The sequence below is a fragment of the Lentinula edodes genome (genome assembly GCF_021015755.1).
Source record: "Lentinula edodes strain Le(Bin) 0899 ss11 chromosome Unknown C8R40scaffold_3, whole genome shotgun sequence".
Classification (NCBI taxonomy): Eukaryota; Fungi; Basidiomycota; class Agaricomycetes; order Agaricales; family Omphalotaceae; genus Lentinula; species Lentinula edodes.
In genome coordinates, this window is record NW_025764309.1 from 1740530 (window position 1) to 1754448 (window position 13919).

A 13919-nucleotide genomic window follows, 5' to 3' on the forward strand; every position below is an offset into this window, starting at 1 on the left:
AATTAAGGTAGTAGATTCTTACACCATGCAATTTCATTTTATTTATCTTGTCATGTCCAAACAAATGTCTTCATATTGCTCATTCGAGCGTCGAACCAGATTCTACTAGACAAACAACGAAGATACTCAGAACCTTAATGGAAAATGGGAGGAGAGAAGCTGTCGAGCTCATCGGCTGCCGTCGGGAGTATACATCTGGTTACACAAGACCGATCAAATGGCAGGGGGTTGATGCGCTTTTTATGCGCTGATACGATCCAGTCCCGGAGAGTCCCGGAGGTTATAAAAGGCGGAGCGAAAAAAGGACAAAAATCCTTAACCGCTGGTCGGCACTTCCCTCAAGGCATTTCTAAGGTGCGTTTAATGTTATCTTTTGTATTACTGCTAATCTGAACATGAAATAGACACTTGCACCCACTTCATTCAAGACAACACGATGCGTTCTCGATATCACCGCAGATCCAATATCAGCCTCGCAGCGGTGTACTTCCTATTCATGATTGCCCTCGTATCAGCTGCGTTCGCAGCAGCCGTTCCTACTTCGAGTCCTCAGTCAGATTCAGTAAGTAGCACATACTTTCTTCTTTCTTTTGATTCGCATACCCAACCCAGGTGACGAGTTATCCTCAACAACATAAATCTCGCGCCGACGATTCCCATCATTCCGAAGCACAAAATCCCATCGCCTCCTCCTCGACGGCTGAAAACACGCATGACTGGTCGAAAATGACCAAAACAGACATCATGAACGCAATAAAAGCGCAAAAGATCGATATTGTGTTTCAATACCCAGAAAAGAATCGTCCGCCGATTGTATCACTCAGTTTACAGGCGAACGTCCAGAGAGGAAGCCTTCTTTTGGTAAAAGCAGCGATGGAGGCTTTGGGGATTGATATAAAGCCTTCATTCAGCATTAACTACTCAGGGTTTGTTTCGAAGCCACGGTCAATTGAAGACCGGTTCAAGGTCTGGTTTTTAAAGAAAGAAGATGGTGGTGGGGGTCTGGATAAATTGATAGAATTTACTGGATTTCTGAAGATGAGACTCAAGGACAAAAACGTGGAGAAGAAGGAAGTCGGAGAGAAGGAAGTCAAGGAGGCTGATAAGTTGGTATTTTACGGAAAGGTGATTGATTCAAAAGGAGAACCAATTGTTACTTTGAATCACAAGGGAAAAATCGTTCCAAAGGTGTGTCTCACCTTATTCTTTTCTCTTGCTTATATAGGATTCAGTTTTCATAATACTGATCACACCGTTGTTTTGTCCTCTCCTGTAGAAACGCCCTGGCCCATTGAATGATGATGAACCAGGAGTGAGTGATGAAGCAAAAGATGGAGGACAGAAACAAAAGGGTGCAGGGAAAAAGGTTCAATGGGCAGATCCTGAATCTGTGGACATCACAGACAATTAAGTTCCTCTGTAGGCTGTTTTTCGAGAGAATGACAAATTGTTTTGACTTTATGGTGTACACTGTACTACTTATAGTAAGTCGCACAGCAGATTGAACTTCCGTAGTCCCTTGACATGTAAGATCCAACAGCTTTCTGAGGTCTCGTGTGTCCAGAATGTAAAATTGAAGAATAATGACTGGGATCTATCTAAGTTGTAGGATATCATAACTGTTCCTGTGACCCTCCCTTGTCGATATTTTCAGTTACTTTTCGCCCTCGTCCTTCCATCCAACATCATTTCCAAAGCATCCACAGGGAGTAATTCACTTATATCTGATAGGCCTTCTTCCTGCTTTGAAGGGAGGGTCCTTAGCCTCTTTGAACAATCAAGTGATATTCATCTGGTTTGGGATACTTATGTGTATGACATGGTTTAAAGATGATTCAAAAAAGCATTTGAAAATTGAAAGGACAATATCAGGCTCTCTACAAGATGGAAAAAAGTTAACAAAAGCATAGTAGTACATGTACTGTTTCCTATACCATCAGTTCACCAGACTGATGTTCATGGGAAGTTGTGGATGATTGGCTTTTCCAATAATGGGGGCTGTTATGGTGTTCATCTGCCAGAGGATTTCGGAATCTTTGGACAAACGGGAGAAGCGGAATTTTTCCACCAAGATGGATATGACAACTTCTGTTAACAATGTGAGTGATTTGACCACGATTCTTCAATTCGAGGGAACTCACTCATTTCCAACTGTGAGAATTTGAAGCCACTACCAATAGTAACTGCATTAAGTTTCCTATATGTCTAGGACTGAGGGTACATACATGCAGGAGCGTCCACCACCAAGAAAGGTCATCCTAAAAATCGGACGCAGCAGAACTTATAAGACAATGCTTCATTTATGTGAGTTCGAACTTACAAATGGGAATATACTCCTGGAATGTGTGCCTCAACGAGGGCCTTCGGTAATGGAGAAAGCCATCTTTCTGGCTTCCACTCATTAGCATCTAGAACACATCAGTTTCAACCCGTATCTCATTAATAGAGACCCTCACCTTCACCCCATAAATCCGGGTTCCTGTTTGAGTTGTAAATGGACACGATGACTCTAGTGTCATTTGGAGCAGCCACCTCGTGTATCTCAGTACCATCTAATCCAATGATAGGTTTGAGAAGAGGAATCATTGTATCTCGGCGTGTGCTATCAAAAATTAGGCATGTGTTCTTGAAATGAACCAGATGAAGTCCTCGCACCTTCGAGTAACAGTGGTGACGGGGGTGTATCTTGTCAATAATATCATGCGAGAGTCAAAAAACTGAACACATTCTCAAACATGAAGACTCACAAACGAAGTGTCTCTCGACAGACCGCGTCAAGATATGGCAAATTGGACAAGTCCTCGTAGGAAAAATCGTGTCCATCTTTCAGATGTTTGGCCTCAATGATCTCTTGACGGAGTCTTTCTTGTGCCTCGGGGTGTTGAGAAAGAAGATGAAGAATCCGAGCCATAGCGCTCTATATTAAGAGGAAGAATCAACACATGCTAGAGAAGTTAATGGTAATGCATGGTCAGGTTTACCGAAGTCGTGTCCATGGCGGCAAAGATTAAGGTACTGGAAACACTCAGTCAGACTTTGGTTTGTAAACAACCAATGTTTTCAAGTTCTTACTTCATCTGTTGAGGGTGGACCACAATCAGACACAGATAATGTAGTAAGTATATAAGGTGAATATCAGGTACCTGAGCAATAACTTCAACATCCCCCAAGCGATCTTCTTCAGAGGCTTTCATGTTTTCCTTCACTGGAAAGGTTTGAATCCCAAAATTCGAATGTAATATCAGGTATCAGCATGATGGAAGTAATCTCACTGAGAACACTGATTAGATCATTTCCTCGTCCAATCTGCAAGGCCACCGCCTCATCACCAGCTTCAAATGCATGTAACTTGATCCTGTATATTTCTTCTGCAACACCGTACATATAGGTAATCATGTCTTGCATGTGATGTAGGTCCTTCCAAGGCAACATTTTGATGATACGGCGACGAAAACCTGCAGTACCAATCCAAGATACATAAGGAAGGATGTTGAATTGCCAGAACTGTAAACGAATCAGGGTAGGACTGGGGACCCCCCGAAGATATGAGAGAAATAGAGAGAATGTTCCAACATCTTGACATACAATAGCTCCTTGCTAATCTGACTATATGGATGGGCAGAATCTTCATCAGTCAAGGGATCGAATGAATAGCCTAAACCTGCTTGTCCTATTAATTCCAAGGCAGTACGACCCATCCAGGAAAGAATTTCGACCTATGAATATATGAAAATTCAACAATTTTGATCCCTTGAATCTAGATAGCACTCATACATACCTCTTGGGTAGCAGGTCCATTTTGTAATTGGTTCTTCAGTGCACTTTCCAACTGAGTATTCAAGGAGGTGTCAAGCAAGACATTGGTCTTATGCAACATAGATGAATTACCTTGTGGGCAACCTCAAAAAACACCGGGACTATTTGAAACATATCTCATTTTTACGTCAAATGATAGAAGCAGACATCCATACTCATTTCTCGCATGTGAGCAGCGGAGAAGGCAGGGTTGAGAATCTTCCTCTGTTTGCGATGTCGGTGCCCTTTGTTTTATCAAATTCAAGTAAACTCCTGCTTCTGAATATTCAATGGCAATGACATACCCAATGTACTAAATAGCCCTTCTCCAAATATCAGAAGATTGCCTCTGCATGTTTTGAATCAATTAGTTTGAGAGTCAACTCGATTTTAAGAACGGACTTGATAAATCCATCCTCCTCTTCAAATACATTCTGGTCCTTCAGATGAGAGTTAAATTAATCAAATTCAAAACTGGGAATGGAGTTTAAAATGCTCGTACTTTGACCAGCACAGTGTGCATCGCTTTGGGATCAAATGTGTAGAGGGTATTTGTCTAAGAGAATCCCTGAGTTTGGTCTTACCTCGAGTTGTAGACGATTCCTTACACCATAAGGGCCGTGAAGGCGGGTCATGCTACCATCTACTCAAGAATCAGAGCGTAATCATAGTCCTATATAATGGAACCAACTTACATGTCTTGGCAAGGAACTCATGGAATCCCCAGGCATTAGGATTGAAGACTTGTTCATAGTTACCTCCGGAAAAGGGTTTAGTAGTCGAGCGAAGGATTGTCTCATGCAAGTGTCTGTTCCCATACCTTTGAACCATGAAGGGGAGGGTGGACCAGAGATGTTGTCCAATACCCTGAATTTCCTGTGCAGGAAACACCAAAATGTGATCAAGACCAAGGCAGCAAGTGCAAGTTGAATGTTGAAGGAATTCATGAGGATATAGAAGAGAAACAGAGAAAAGTGGAGAATTCCAGTTTTCTCTGGATTTTTGCTTGCTTTTTAAACGAGTATCAGTCCTTCGAGGGGATCCCTTACCTCATGGGAGGGTTACACACTTGAGAAAAGGACGCGGATGGATTGAATGTAAAATCAGATTGCGTATTTTGGGCGAATGTCGAAGATCGAAAACCCAATAACAAATGTCATGTTCTCTCAGCGGGTCCGGATCTGTGACTTCCGTCCTTCTTTCTGACTGGATTATCCCTGTTTATCGCCATTGACTTAAAGTATGAGTAAGGATCCGAATTAACTCGACGAGTTAGCAGTCGCACATTCTCATACAAGGATTGCTATTTGCGTAACATCTCCCTAGTAAGCGGTCTGAGCCATCCGACCCGAGCAGCAATAGGCCAAATCGGTGAGTAGTCATTATAGTGATGAGAGCAAAAGCCGTAAAATAATGGAGGAGCTGACCTGTCACTACCCACTTGTAAGTGGCTGTCTTGATTTGTTTAGACGGCGTTGACTGCGTAGATGATAGTCATAACAGGTTTCGAGCTTCGAGGATTTTGACAATGAGAAGAACAAATTGGCCGTTCATAGAAGGGCGATCGAGTCGGAAAGAGAACCATATTTACATTGAACATTAGAGGGAACATTCCAAAGGTGTGTACCATTTGGATCAAAAAGGGAAAAGGATCAAGAAAGCAAGGAAGAAAGGAAGGTTACATAGGCAGATCCCGTGTCTGAGGAGCCTTAGTCAAGTACTATTGTCACAGTATAGAAGTAGAGCAAGGGAAAGAGCAGGAAATTGAACGTTGATGGTGGACACAGATGATTCATCGAAGATCATATGAGGTATTTGAATATCCAGGATGGGAGATTGAAAGAAAGGAGTTATGCGAGAGTCGGACGAGAGCAATTAGGGAAACAAACGGGGTCTTCTGAGAATCTCGTTCATTGGGTGTCTGCATCTGTCCGCCTTTGTCACTGCTGCATGATATGTGTTCCCCCTTCGAATTTGGGATTTCCCCCCTCAAGCACTCGCTGACTTGTAAGCATCATATCAAGCAACATACAAACGCTGAGCACTGAGCTTTTATATTCACATTCGTGTACATGATGAATAGACCATGTACAAGGAATTCAAACGATCCACGACAAGCATTGAAGGTGCATTTACACACCACCGTGTCATGGAATCATTGCAGTATACGTTCCATCACCTCAGCCATTAGTAGCGTTACCCGAGACCGAACATCCATAGATGGCGCGAGGAAGGGTTGGTAGAGGTGAGGCGGGTCCGAAGGAACGGGGAACGAGGGATGCAGCCGTTTCTCGGAACGGTTCCGGCAACGAGAGGAGATCGAAGGAAATGTAGGTCGCTTTCATTTTGTCGCCTGGTGGTTTTATTTGGGTACGCTGTATGGAAAATCTTGGAACGTAAAGCTTGAGCTTGAACGGTGGAGAGCATTTCGGTAGAAGACGTCCAGACGGTTCCAGACAGAGCGGTGAACAAACCAGCACAAACTAGAAGGGCTAAGCAAGGCGTCTAAAGGACGACTGCTTCTCAAGACAAAGGTCTTGGAAAAAGTCGCTTGAGCTGGATTGTGATTCATTCTGTAATTTTTCGCGAATTTTTTCTCGTGCCAGAGTTTCAAGAGATCTGGAGGAGCTTAGGAGAAAAGGATCTAAGGAAGTGGACAACGGGGAAGTGAGCTTCAATGGAGCGTTACGCATTGACAGTCGAGACCGGAACATTTGTAACCACACGCCAGAATCGTCACAGGGGGCATCGTGCTTAGACCATCATGAAGCTGAAAATGTGGAAGTTAGGCGAAATTCCGGACGAATAAAGGTGTTGCGAACGTGAAGATGAACTTGAAAAAACTCGAAATAGAGAAACTACATACTGAGATGATCACTTAACCTGTGTCTCGACCCAACACATAGCTCGTGTTCACTCATTGTATAGGTAGTCTGAATTATTTTGCTCGGCGTCGCTAGTCACCTTGACAATCAAAGCAAGTTCGTAGTGGTTTCAAACGTTGTGGTGCGTAAAGAAAGTGTTACGGTGTCGCGGTCCGAAAAATAAGAGAGGGCGCTTATTGTCTTCGCGTTGAGAGTCGATACGCTTCAAGTTGCGAACTGATACACTATCCAGAAGGCGTGGGGCTGCAGTAGACCGCTGTACTATAGGCCTCTTCTCCTTTCCACTGTCATGGTCAAAGATTCAATATTGAAGCTTGAAGTTTTTAATCTGGCTTTCAATGTCGAGAATGAGTGAGGTTAATTGACGGGATCAGCTCAGAGCAGGATATGGGGGAATTTCCAATGGTCGATGATAAGCAATGAAGCAATTCAGGGGACGGGAAGGAAGAAAATCAGGGTTTCAGGGCCTCGTGTACGTGGATAACCATTGGCATCTCAGCATCGTTGCGTTGGTTCCGACTTGGCAAAAGTCCCTCTACCCTATCTACCCATTTAAGTATAGGATCTTATAGGACTGATCCAAAGCGAAGCAAAAAATTCCCCACCGCTGGTCGGCAACGTTTTCCCTTCGTTCATTCCTCCAGATATCTTTCAATGTGCGTTTCTGATCCTACTACCCCTTCCACTACTACATGAACCTACTTTATGCAGAGTTCACTTTCAATAATCGAGACTCAAGCTTTAGCGTTCGATATGTATCTCCACCAATCTCGCAAAACAACACATGGCAGCAACTTTGCAATTGCCACGTCGTACTTGATATTTGCATTCGCCCTTGTATCGTTTGTGTTCGCAGCAGCAATTCCCGGTCCTGGTACCTTGCGCTCAGTGAGTTCTTCAACTCTTCTTTTGTTCGGGCTGACGAAGTCCTCATAGCAACGTCGCAATTTGTTGTATTCGATATCCCATATCGATGATTCCCTTCACTTCGAACTTGCTTCTCGTGGGACTGCACATTCTTCAACCAGTAATCTGCCAGAGATCAAAAGGCACAATGCTCCTGCAACAACCAAAATAATGGGAAAGAATGTAGCTATCATCCATTTCCCAAACCCTACACCATTGTACCACTCGGAAGATATCCAGAAAAATGCCATGAAAGCTATCGGCGTGCTGTTGAAAGCGACATTTGAAGAACTAAGGACTAATCCACCTGGGGATGCTAGGAGGTCATTTCAGGTTTATGGATATATTGGAAAGATGGATCTGAAAACTTTCCAGTATGCATTTGTGGTTCAGATCTTTTCAGGTGATAATAAGTTGACGGGGGGTTCTGCGGAGGAATGGATTGAGTGCAAGGGTAGGGTGGGGTATACATATGATAACGGTAAGATGGTTGTTTCAGGAAGGGTGGTTGATCCTGAAGGAAAACCAATTGTCACACTGAATTCGCATGGTTTCCTCGTTCCGAAGGTAATGCCTTTTCCCCTTCAATTTCAAGGTAGGGTTACCAGTTGTTCAAGTTTTGTGTTTCTCCTAGCCCAACCCGTTACCAGAGGAATCATTGGGCGACTCGCATAAGCCAACAAAGATGGGCGGGAAGAAGGTTCAATGGGCAGATCTTCAGTCGCCGTAGAAGCACCAGCACCGACACCCATCTGGTGTAGTAGGATTTGTGTATTCGCGGGTGAATGGAATTCTTCGGCATGATCTTTACCTCTCTTGCTACTCGTCTTATCAGCTTAATCTCTACCTTCCCGCTCCTTCCACCTGTGGGAACTGGATTTGATCATTGACGGTTGCAGTATTTCTTGTAGCGGCTCGCGGTGATTTTTATATAATTACTTTCTCTTCTGCCTCCCCCCAATCACTTATCCGTATCTAGTGTTTACAATATTCTGCCCATTTTGGGAAGACTAGAAGCCACGCTAAGCCACACTGAACATATGGTACTAGGAAGGAAGCAAATATATGGATCTAACATGGATAATCATCTGATCTGAATACCATGCGCTTCCTGATTGATCCGACCCAGCCACAGACCCTCATCCGATCTCTTGCCTCAATCGCTCAGTAATACTTAAGACCGACCGAAGGACAGGCAATAAACCCCGCAACCGCTGGTCGGCAACACTTTCCCCTCGTACACTCCTGTAGGAATCTTCACAAGTGCGTTTCAGAATTTTACTCCCTATTCTCCGTTACTCAATGAATTTATCTAATGTAGAGTTTACCCCTCGACATGTATTTTCTCCACCATCACAGAGTCGTGCAGACCACCAACAATTTCGTGATTGCTATGTTGTACTTGATATTCACTTTTGCCCTTGTACCATCCATATTGGCAGCAGCAGTGCCTAGTCCTGCGACCTTGGATTTAGTGAGTATATTCCGATCCGTCTGTCGTTTGTGTTCATTTGGGGTGATGAAACACATTCAGCAACGTCGCATTTCTCTGCGTTCAACATACTCCGTTAACGATTTCTGCTGTGCCAAGCTCGATCCTCGCGGCGGAGCACAATCTTCGGTCCAAACCTATGAAATGATCCAAATGTCTGACGTCTCTGCAACTGAAACTGCCAAATTAATGCAAAGGGCTGTAGCTATCATCCACTTTCCAAACCCCACCCGTCCTTCGAAAGAGTATTACTCCAAAAAAGCACAGAAACGTGCCATCGAAGGGACCAGCAAACTCTTGGAGGCAACCATGACCGAGCTGGGTATCAACTTGCCGGACTCGGAGCTTAGGGAGGCGATGCTGGTTTATGGATTCATCGGAAAGCCGGATCCGACATGGGCACAGTACGATTTCAAAGTTGAGTTTTTAATGAGTGTCGGGAAAGGGGGGGACGATAAAGGTGAATGGATGGATTGTAAAGGCAGAGTGGGATATATATATCATGAGGGCGAAATGAAGGTTACTGGAAGTATACTCAATCCAGAAGGAAAACGGATTGTCAGGCTTCGTAAGGGTAGAATTTTCCACAAGGTAATGTCTTTTTGTTTGATATTTTGAGTCAACGGTGGGTTCGCACCTTATAAACTGCATTCTTCGTCTTTTAGAGCTTACCTCAAGACTTGGGGACTGAGTCGCATAATCCCGCGGAGATGGGCGGGAAGGTGACAAGAGTTCACTGGGCAGATAATCCTTGATCTTGAGTTGTTGTGAAAGATGCCATTGAGTGCGCCATTGAGTATCTATACCTGGTCATTACCCTAAATGTACGGGATATATAGATTGAATCGGAAAATAGTGCCCCAATGAAACAGATGACAGTCAAGGCACTCGATGGGGGCTTGAACGTGAACCAGACGTGAACCCCCGCGAGCTGGAACCGTCGGCTCAACCTGAAACAGATGATCAGAGGCGATAAGCAAAGCAAGCGCGGGTGACTCAGGAGGCGGCGAACCTTGCCTATTTTTCGTGAAACCAATCCTCTAAAACAATACCCTCATTCCACACCTGGTTTTAAACATTAATTCTGGTGGTAATCAAGATGAAGAAATCGATGGGAGGTGATACACCACTTAGGCAACCATTCAAAGAGGGATGAACTCTAACGGACGCGATTATCCTGAAAGGGAAGTTAATTCTCAAGAGGAGTAGTTGGTTATCACTGATCAAATTGGTCCGAGCTAGTATGAATTCTGGTATAAATTATATCGGAAGTCCAAAACTGAGCCCTTCGGAGCCTCTCGCACAACCTTGCTAAACCTTTGCTGGTCAAAGATCAAAGCCGCCCTCTCCCAGCCTTCTACCTGCGTATTATTGACTCCCGTGCCCCGAGCCGCAACGTCCCCCTCCCCTACAATCGAAATACCACGAACGTCACTATCAGTGGTCCTATTGTTATCGGCAGTTCATAATGCATATCTCAATAATCATCTCCCTCCTCCTCGGCCTTGTTCCAGTCATATGGGCAGCACCTCAACCAGTGAGTAAAGACTGCAATCATTTGACTTGAGATTGAGTTCTGGACTTTTTATTTGCAGGTAAAGGCGGACCGCGGATCGGTTGCCTTTCAAGGAATTCAAACTCGAAACAACGTTCACAAAGGGACAACAGAGGCGCCTCTGAAATTCACAGTCACGTTCTCAAAGAAAGCAGCCTACGGGGACGTTGTAAAAGTAAGAGGCCCGAAACCGAACGAGGCGAAGATCTTGAAACAATTAGTTGGTAGTATTTTCGCAATGGAGGTTGTAAAAGCAGCACTGGGCATAGTCCAAGCAACGGTGGGGGGTAATCCCTTAATTGGCGATGACACCCTTGTTGGCGACGATGACGGTCAGATTTTATTCGATATCAAAGGCGATCCAAACATCAAGGAGTGCATTCATGGGGTCATGTGGACGCACGAGTCCAAGATACGCAGTTTCAAAATTGCTAGAAGATATTCACTGCCGATTCAGTATCTTGCTCCAGATGTCAAGGTTAGCTATCCCTTGTTCACCTCTGCAGTTCTAATCATTTCTGCCCAGCCTTTCGAAATGTTTCGTACCTGGCCTATGCCAGAGAATATGCCACAATCTTCTTCCTAGTAAATGTATGTAGCAAAGTTTCATGACCCCAAGAACTAAGATGTACTGAATGATAAGATTGTGAAGAGGGTCCGAGAACTCGACCTACAAGCCACAAGTCGCACAGGACAAATCTGTGAGTGCCTACAGCCTGGGCGGTTAGTGACGGAAAGTTTGGCATCCAAGTTTCTTTTGACACTTTATCATCCCGCCTGCATGATTTCCGGAAACCCCAGAGCAGGTCAACTGTACGCTGCTCACTGTATTTATTTATTCCGTCGGCGGCACATTGCGCTAAATTTGATTCTGTTTGATTGTTTGGATTGAACATCTGTTGTTGTATGTAACCGACAAGTAGTGATGTGCCGGCTCCGGCTCTGAGCCCTTGGGCCCTATGAGCCTGGCCGGGCCGGAGCCGTCTCTAGGGCTGTGGAAAGCTGAGGGCCCGGCTCAGAATTTTCAGAGGCCCCAAGCCGGGTTCTGAGCCGGGGCTGAGTAGCCGAATTTTGTGCCAAAATTCCCACCTGGGAATTGGCAATGGCTGATATGCATGAAGCTAAATGCTCAATATTTACCTATATGGGCATCACTAGCACCATTTTTGGCTGCAAGGATAACTATTGGTTCATGCCATAATCACCTAAAATTGTTCAAGCATTACAATTCGGATACTTTTGCCATTGTAGATGGGTTGGAGCTTAAATCAAATCATCATATTCACAGTGAATCTCTCTTAATGAGGACTGGGAAGGTATCATGTTGTAGATTTTACTATAACATGGCAGCACCTTCTAATTTGAATGTTAGTCTACAAGCCTCAAGGAAGGAACCACTTTGATCTGATTTGGAATTGACAGTAGTTGAAACAACAGGTAATGATTTTGGTGCTTGCTACTCTGATAAGTCTAGTGTACTGGAATTCTACCATTTGATTGCTGTACACTATTATTCTTAATGTTACACCCCTCTCACAAAGTTAGAGCATTAAGAAACAATGGTGTACTCTGGCAATGATTGTGATACAATTTTCAGACCATTGTGGCAGTATTTTCAGACTCACATATTACATTGGATTTTGTATGATCCAATGGTGAATACTTGAACAGATCAAAAAAATTTTGAATCTCACAGTTTGCACCTACCACAGCCGGGGCCCAAGCTTGAGCCGGAACCCAGCCGGGCCCTGGCTTTCATGTAGGGCCCGGCTCAAGATTTTCATGAGCTTTGGCCGGGGCTATTTGAGCCTTAGCCGGGGCTTTTGAGCCGGGCCCCAGCCGGCACATCAGTACCGACAAGGCCCGGGGGTCTATAAATTGAACCCAATACAGCCCAATACTCGTATCAGGTCCCCCAATAACTCTCTCGCTAAATCTTTGCTGGTCAAAGATTGAATCTAAAGCCCTCTGCCTGCTATCAGCGACATTCAGTATCACTCAAGCCACCACTCACCTTCAACACCCTTCAGCACGAAGACAATTCCTATACCCACTTAACCCATTGCCACCATCATGCGTTTCTTGATATCTTTCTTCCTCTTCTTTGGCCTGACTTCCATCGTATGGGCAGCACCCCGACCCGTGAGTAACACTCCAATTTGTTTTGAACTTGTCCCGGTCTCAACGACCCATTCTTCCTGGGTTAAGATGGAGACTTTGGAAGCTCAGATCAGTCGCCGAGGAATCCTAGCTCGCACTGAAGAAACCAAGGGAACTTACGAAAATCCTCTGCGTTGGGCCACTAGCATTTGCAGCACCACCTGCAGTGACAGTCACTGCATGGTATCTGCATTCCACTGCAGTGTATCTACATGTACCTGCATCACACTTACGGCATATAAATGCCAGCATTTATATGTATTTTGTCTAATTATGTTATGCTATTTTGAGTTCATATTTGCTGCATGTTCAACTATTTTAGGATACGTCTATGCACATTGAGTTGATATATTGCTTGGCTTACAAATGTATGCAAATCCTATATGCTTAGTTATGTATGTCACATGCACTTTACTGTACTCACCCATTCATATCATCTGCAAAACCTGTGTAATCATAACAGCAAGGGTACACTGTCCAGCCAAAAGCACTGAAAGCAATGTCTAGAAACCACTTCAGTGCTGGAAAGTGCAGTCAGTCTCTTAGACAAAAATCTAGGATGTACAGGTGCATCTGCATGCTCCTACCTCTTGAATGCATTCACCTGGACTGTAACTGCACACATCCACATTGTAACTGCATGCAACTGCGCTGTAACTGCACACACCTGCACCTCATCTGCTCTGTAACTGCACACATCTGCACCTTACCTGCACTGTGACTGCATCAGCCTGCACCTTACCTGCACTGTGACTGCATCAGCCTGCACCTTACCTGCACTGTTACTGCATTCACCTGCATTGTTCCTGCACTTACTTGCAGTCTCACTGTGGGCAATAGGGCTCTGTCCCTTTGCATTGAAATCATTTGGGACTGAAATCCTGCATTCAATCACAAGGTTCTGAGTGTCTCTATACACTACAACTATTTTGAATACAGTATTTGGAATATCATTGAGCCACCAATATTGTAAAGCTACTATCCCCCTTATATTTTTCTCACAAATTAAGCACTATTTGCACTGAAATGTGGAGTTTGAGATTCTGGGTCATTTGTGGATAGTTAAGATGATGAAGGGGAGGAAGTCACATTGCTGATGTTGGCCAATAGTTTTGGAATATCATAT

General features: G+C 44.3%; 5 protein-coding genes across 5 annotated transcripts; 4 read left to right on the plus strand and 1 right to left on the minus strand.

The window, feature by feature from the left end:
* Positions 1 to 436: 436 nt before the first annotated feature.
* Positions 437 to 1411, plus strand: C8R40DRAFT_1066261 (uncharacterized protein; the record flags this gene model as incomplete). The annotated part of the gene is made up of 3 exons (XM_046225754.1): positions 437 to 562; positions 613 to 1188; positions 1277 to 1411. 3 exons carry the CDS (start codon positions 437 to 439, stop codon positions 1409 to 1411), a joined length of 837 nt encoding a protein of 278 aa, XP_046091258.1.
* Positions 1412 to 1835: 424 nt separating this feature from the next.
* C8R40DRAFT_1202678 (cytochrome P450) lies at positions 1836 to 4626 on the minus strand (the record flags this gene model as incomplete). Its single annotated transcript, XM_046233132.1, has 20 exons — positions 1836 to 2088; positions 2142 to 2170; positions 2226 to 2258; positions 2321 to 2408; positions 2457 to 2602; positions 2656 to 2685; positions 2748 to 2917; positions 2982 to 3015; positions 3073 to 3077; positions 3144 to 3205; positions 3273 to 3526; positions 3586 to 3716; positions 3779 to 3829; positions 3889 to 3917; positions 3972 to 4040; positions 4101 to 4144; positions 4198 to 4235; positions 4298 to 4351; positions 4404 to 4438; positions 4491 to 4626. The coding sequence occupies 20 exons, from the start codon at positions 4624 to 4626 to the stop codon at positions 1937 to 1939; spliced, it is 1590 nt and encodes a 529-aa protein (XP_046091259.1). The 3' UTR covers positions 1836 to 1936.
* A 4043-nt stretch (positions 4627 to 8669) lies between these two features.
* Positions 8670 to 9466, plus strand: C8R40DRAFT_470372 (uncharacterized protein). The gene is made up of 4 exons (XM_046235166.1): positions 8670 to 8849; positions 8910 to 9060; positions 9121 to 9233; positions 9284 to 9466. The coding sequence occupies exons 2-4, from the start codon at positions 8923 to 8925 to the stop codon at positions 9426 to 9428; spliced, it is 396 nt and encodes a 131-aa protein (XP_046091260.1). The 5' UTR covers positions 8670 to 8849; positions 8910 to 8922; the 3' UTR covers positions 9429 to 9466.
* Positions 9467 to 10217: 751 nt separating this feature from the next.
* Positions 10218 to 11280, plus strand: C8R40DRAFT_470409 (uncharacterized protein). The gene is made up of 3 exons (XM_046235167.1): positions 10218 to 10615; positions 10674 to 11111; positions 11160 to 11280. The coding sequence occupies exons 1-3, from the start codon at positions 10547 to 10549 to the stop codon at positions 11217 to 11219; spliced, it is 567 nt and encodes a 188-aa protein (XP_046091261.1). The 5' UTR covers positions 10218 to 10546; the 3' UTR covers positions 11220 to 11280.
* Positions 11281 to 11638: 358 nt separating this feature from the next.
* C8R40DRAFT_470493 (uncharacterized protein) lies at positions 11639 to 12212 on the plus strand. The gene has a single exon (XM_046235168.1). It carries the CDS (start codon positions 11749 to 11751, stop codon positions 12034 to 12036), a length of 288 nt encoding a protein of 95 aa, XP_046091262.1. The 5' UTR covers positions 11639 to 11748; the 3' UTR covers positions 12037 to 12212.
* The last annotated feature ends 1707 nt before the right edge of the window (positions 12213 to 13919 follow it).

Bases quoted from the DNA above. Each gene is read 5' to 3' on its own strand.
- C8R40DRAFT_470409 (XM_046235167.1), top strand. From the start codon at position 10,547: ATGCATATCTCAATAATCATCTCCCTCCTCCTCGGCCTTGTTCCAGTC. The intron at 10,616-10,673 runs GTGAGTAAAGAC...TTTTATTTGCAG, and splicing joins TATGGGCAGCACCTCAACCA to GTAAAGGCGGACCGCGGATC. The intron at 11,112-11,159 runs GTTAGCTATCCC...ATTTCTGCCCAG, and splicing joins ATCTTGCTCCAGATGTCAAG to CCTTTCGAAATGTTTCGTAC.
- C8R40DRAFT_470493 (XM_046235168.1), top strand. From the start codon at position 11,749: ATGAAGCTAAATGCTCAATATTTACCTATATGGGCATCACTAGCACCA.
- C8R40DRAFT_470372 (XM_046235166.1), top strand. From the start codon at position 8,923: ATGTATTTTCTCCACCATCACAGAGTCGTGCAGACCACCAACAATTTC. The intron at 9,061-9,120 runs GTGAGTATATTC...AAACACATTCAG, and splicing joins GTCCTGCGACCTTGGATTTA to CAACGTCGCATTTCTCTGCG. The intron at 9,234-9,283 runs GTCTGACGTCTC...AAAGGGCTGTAG, and splicing joins ACCTATGAAATGATCCAAAT to CTATCATCCACTTTCCAAAC.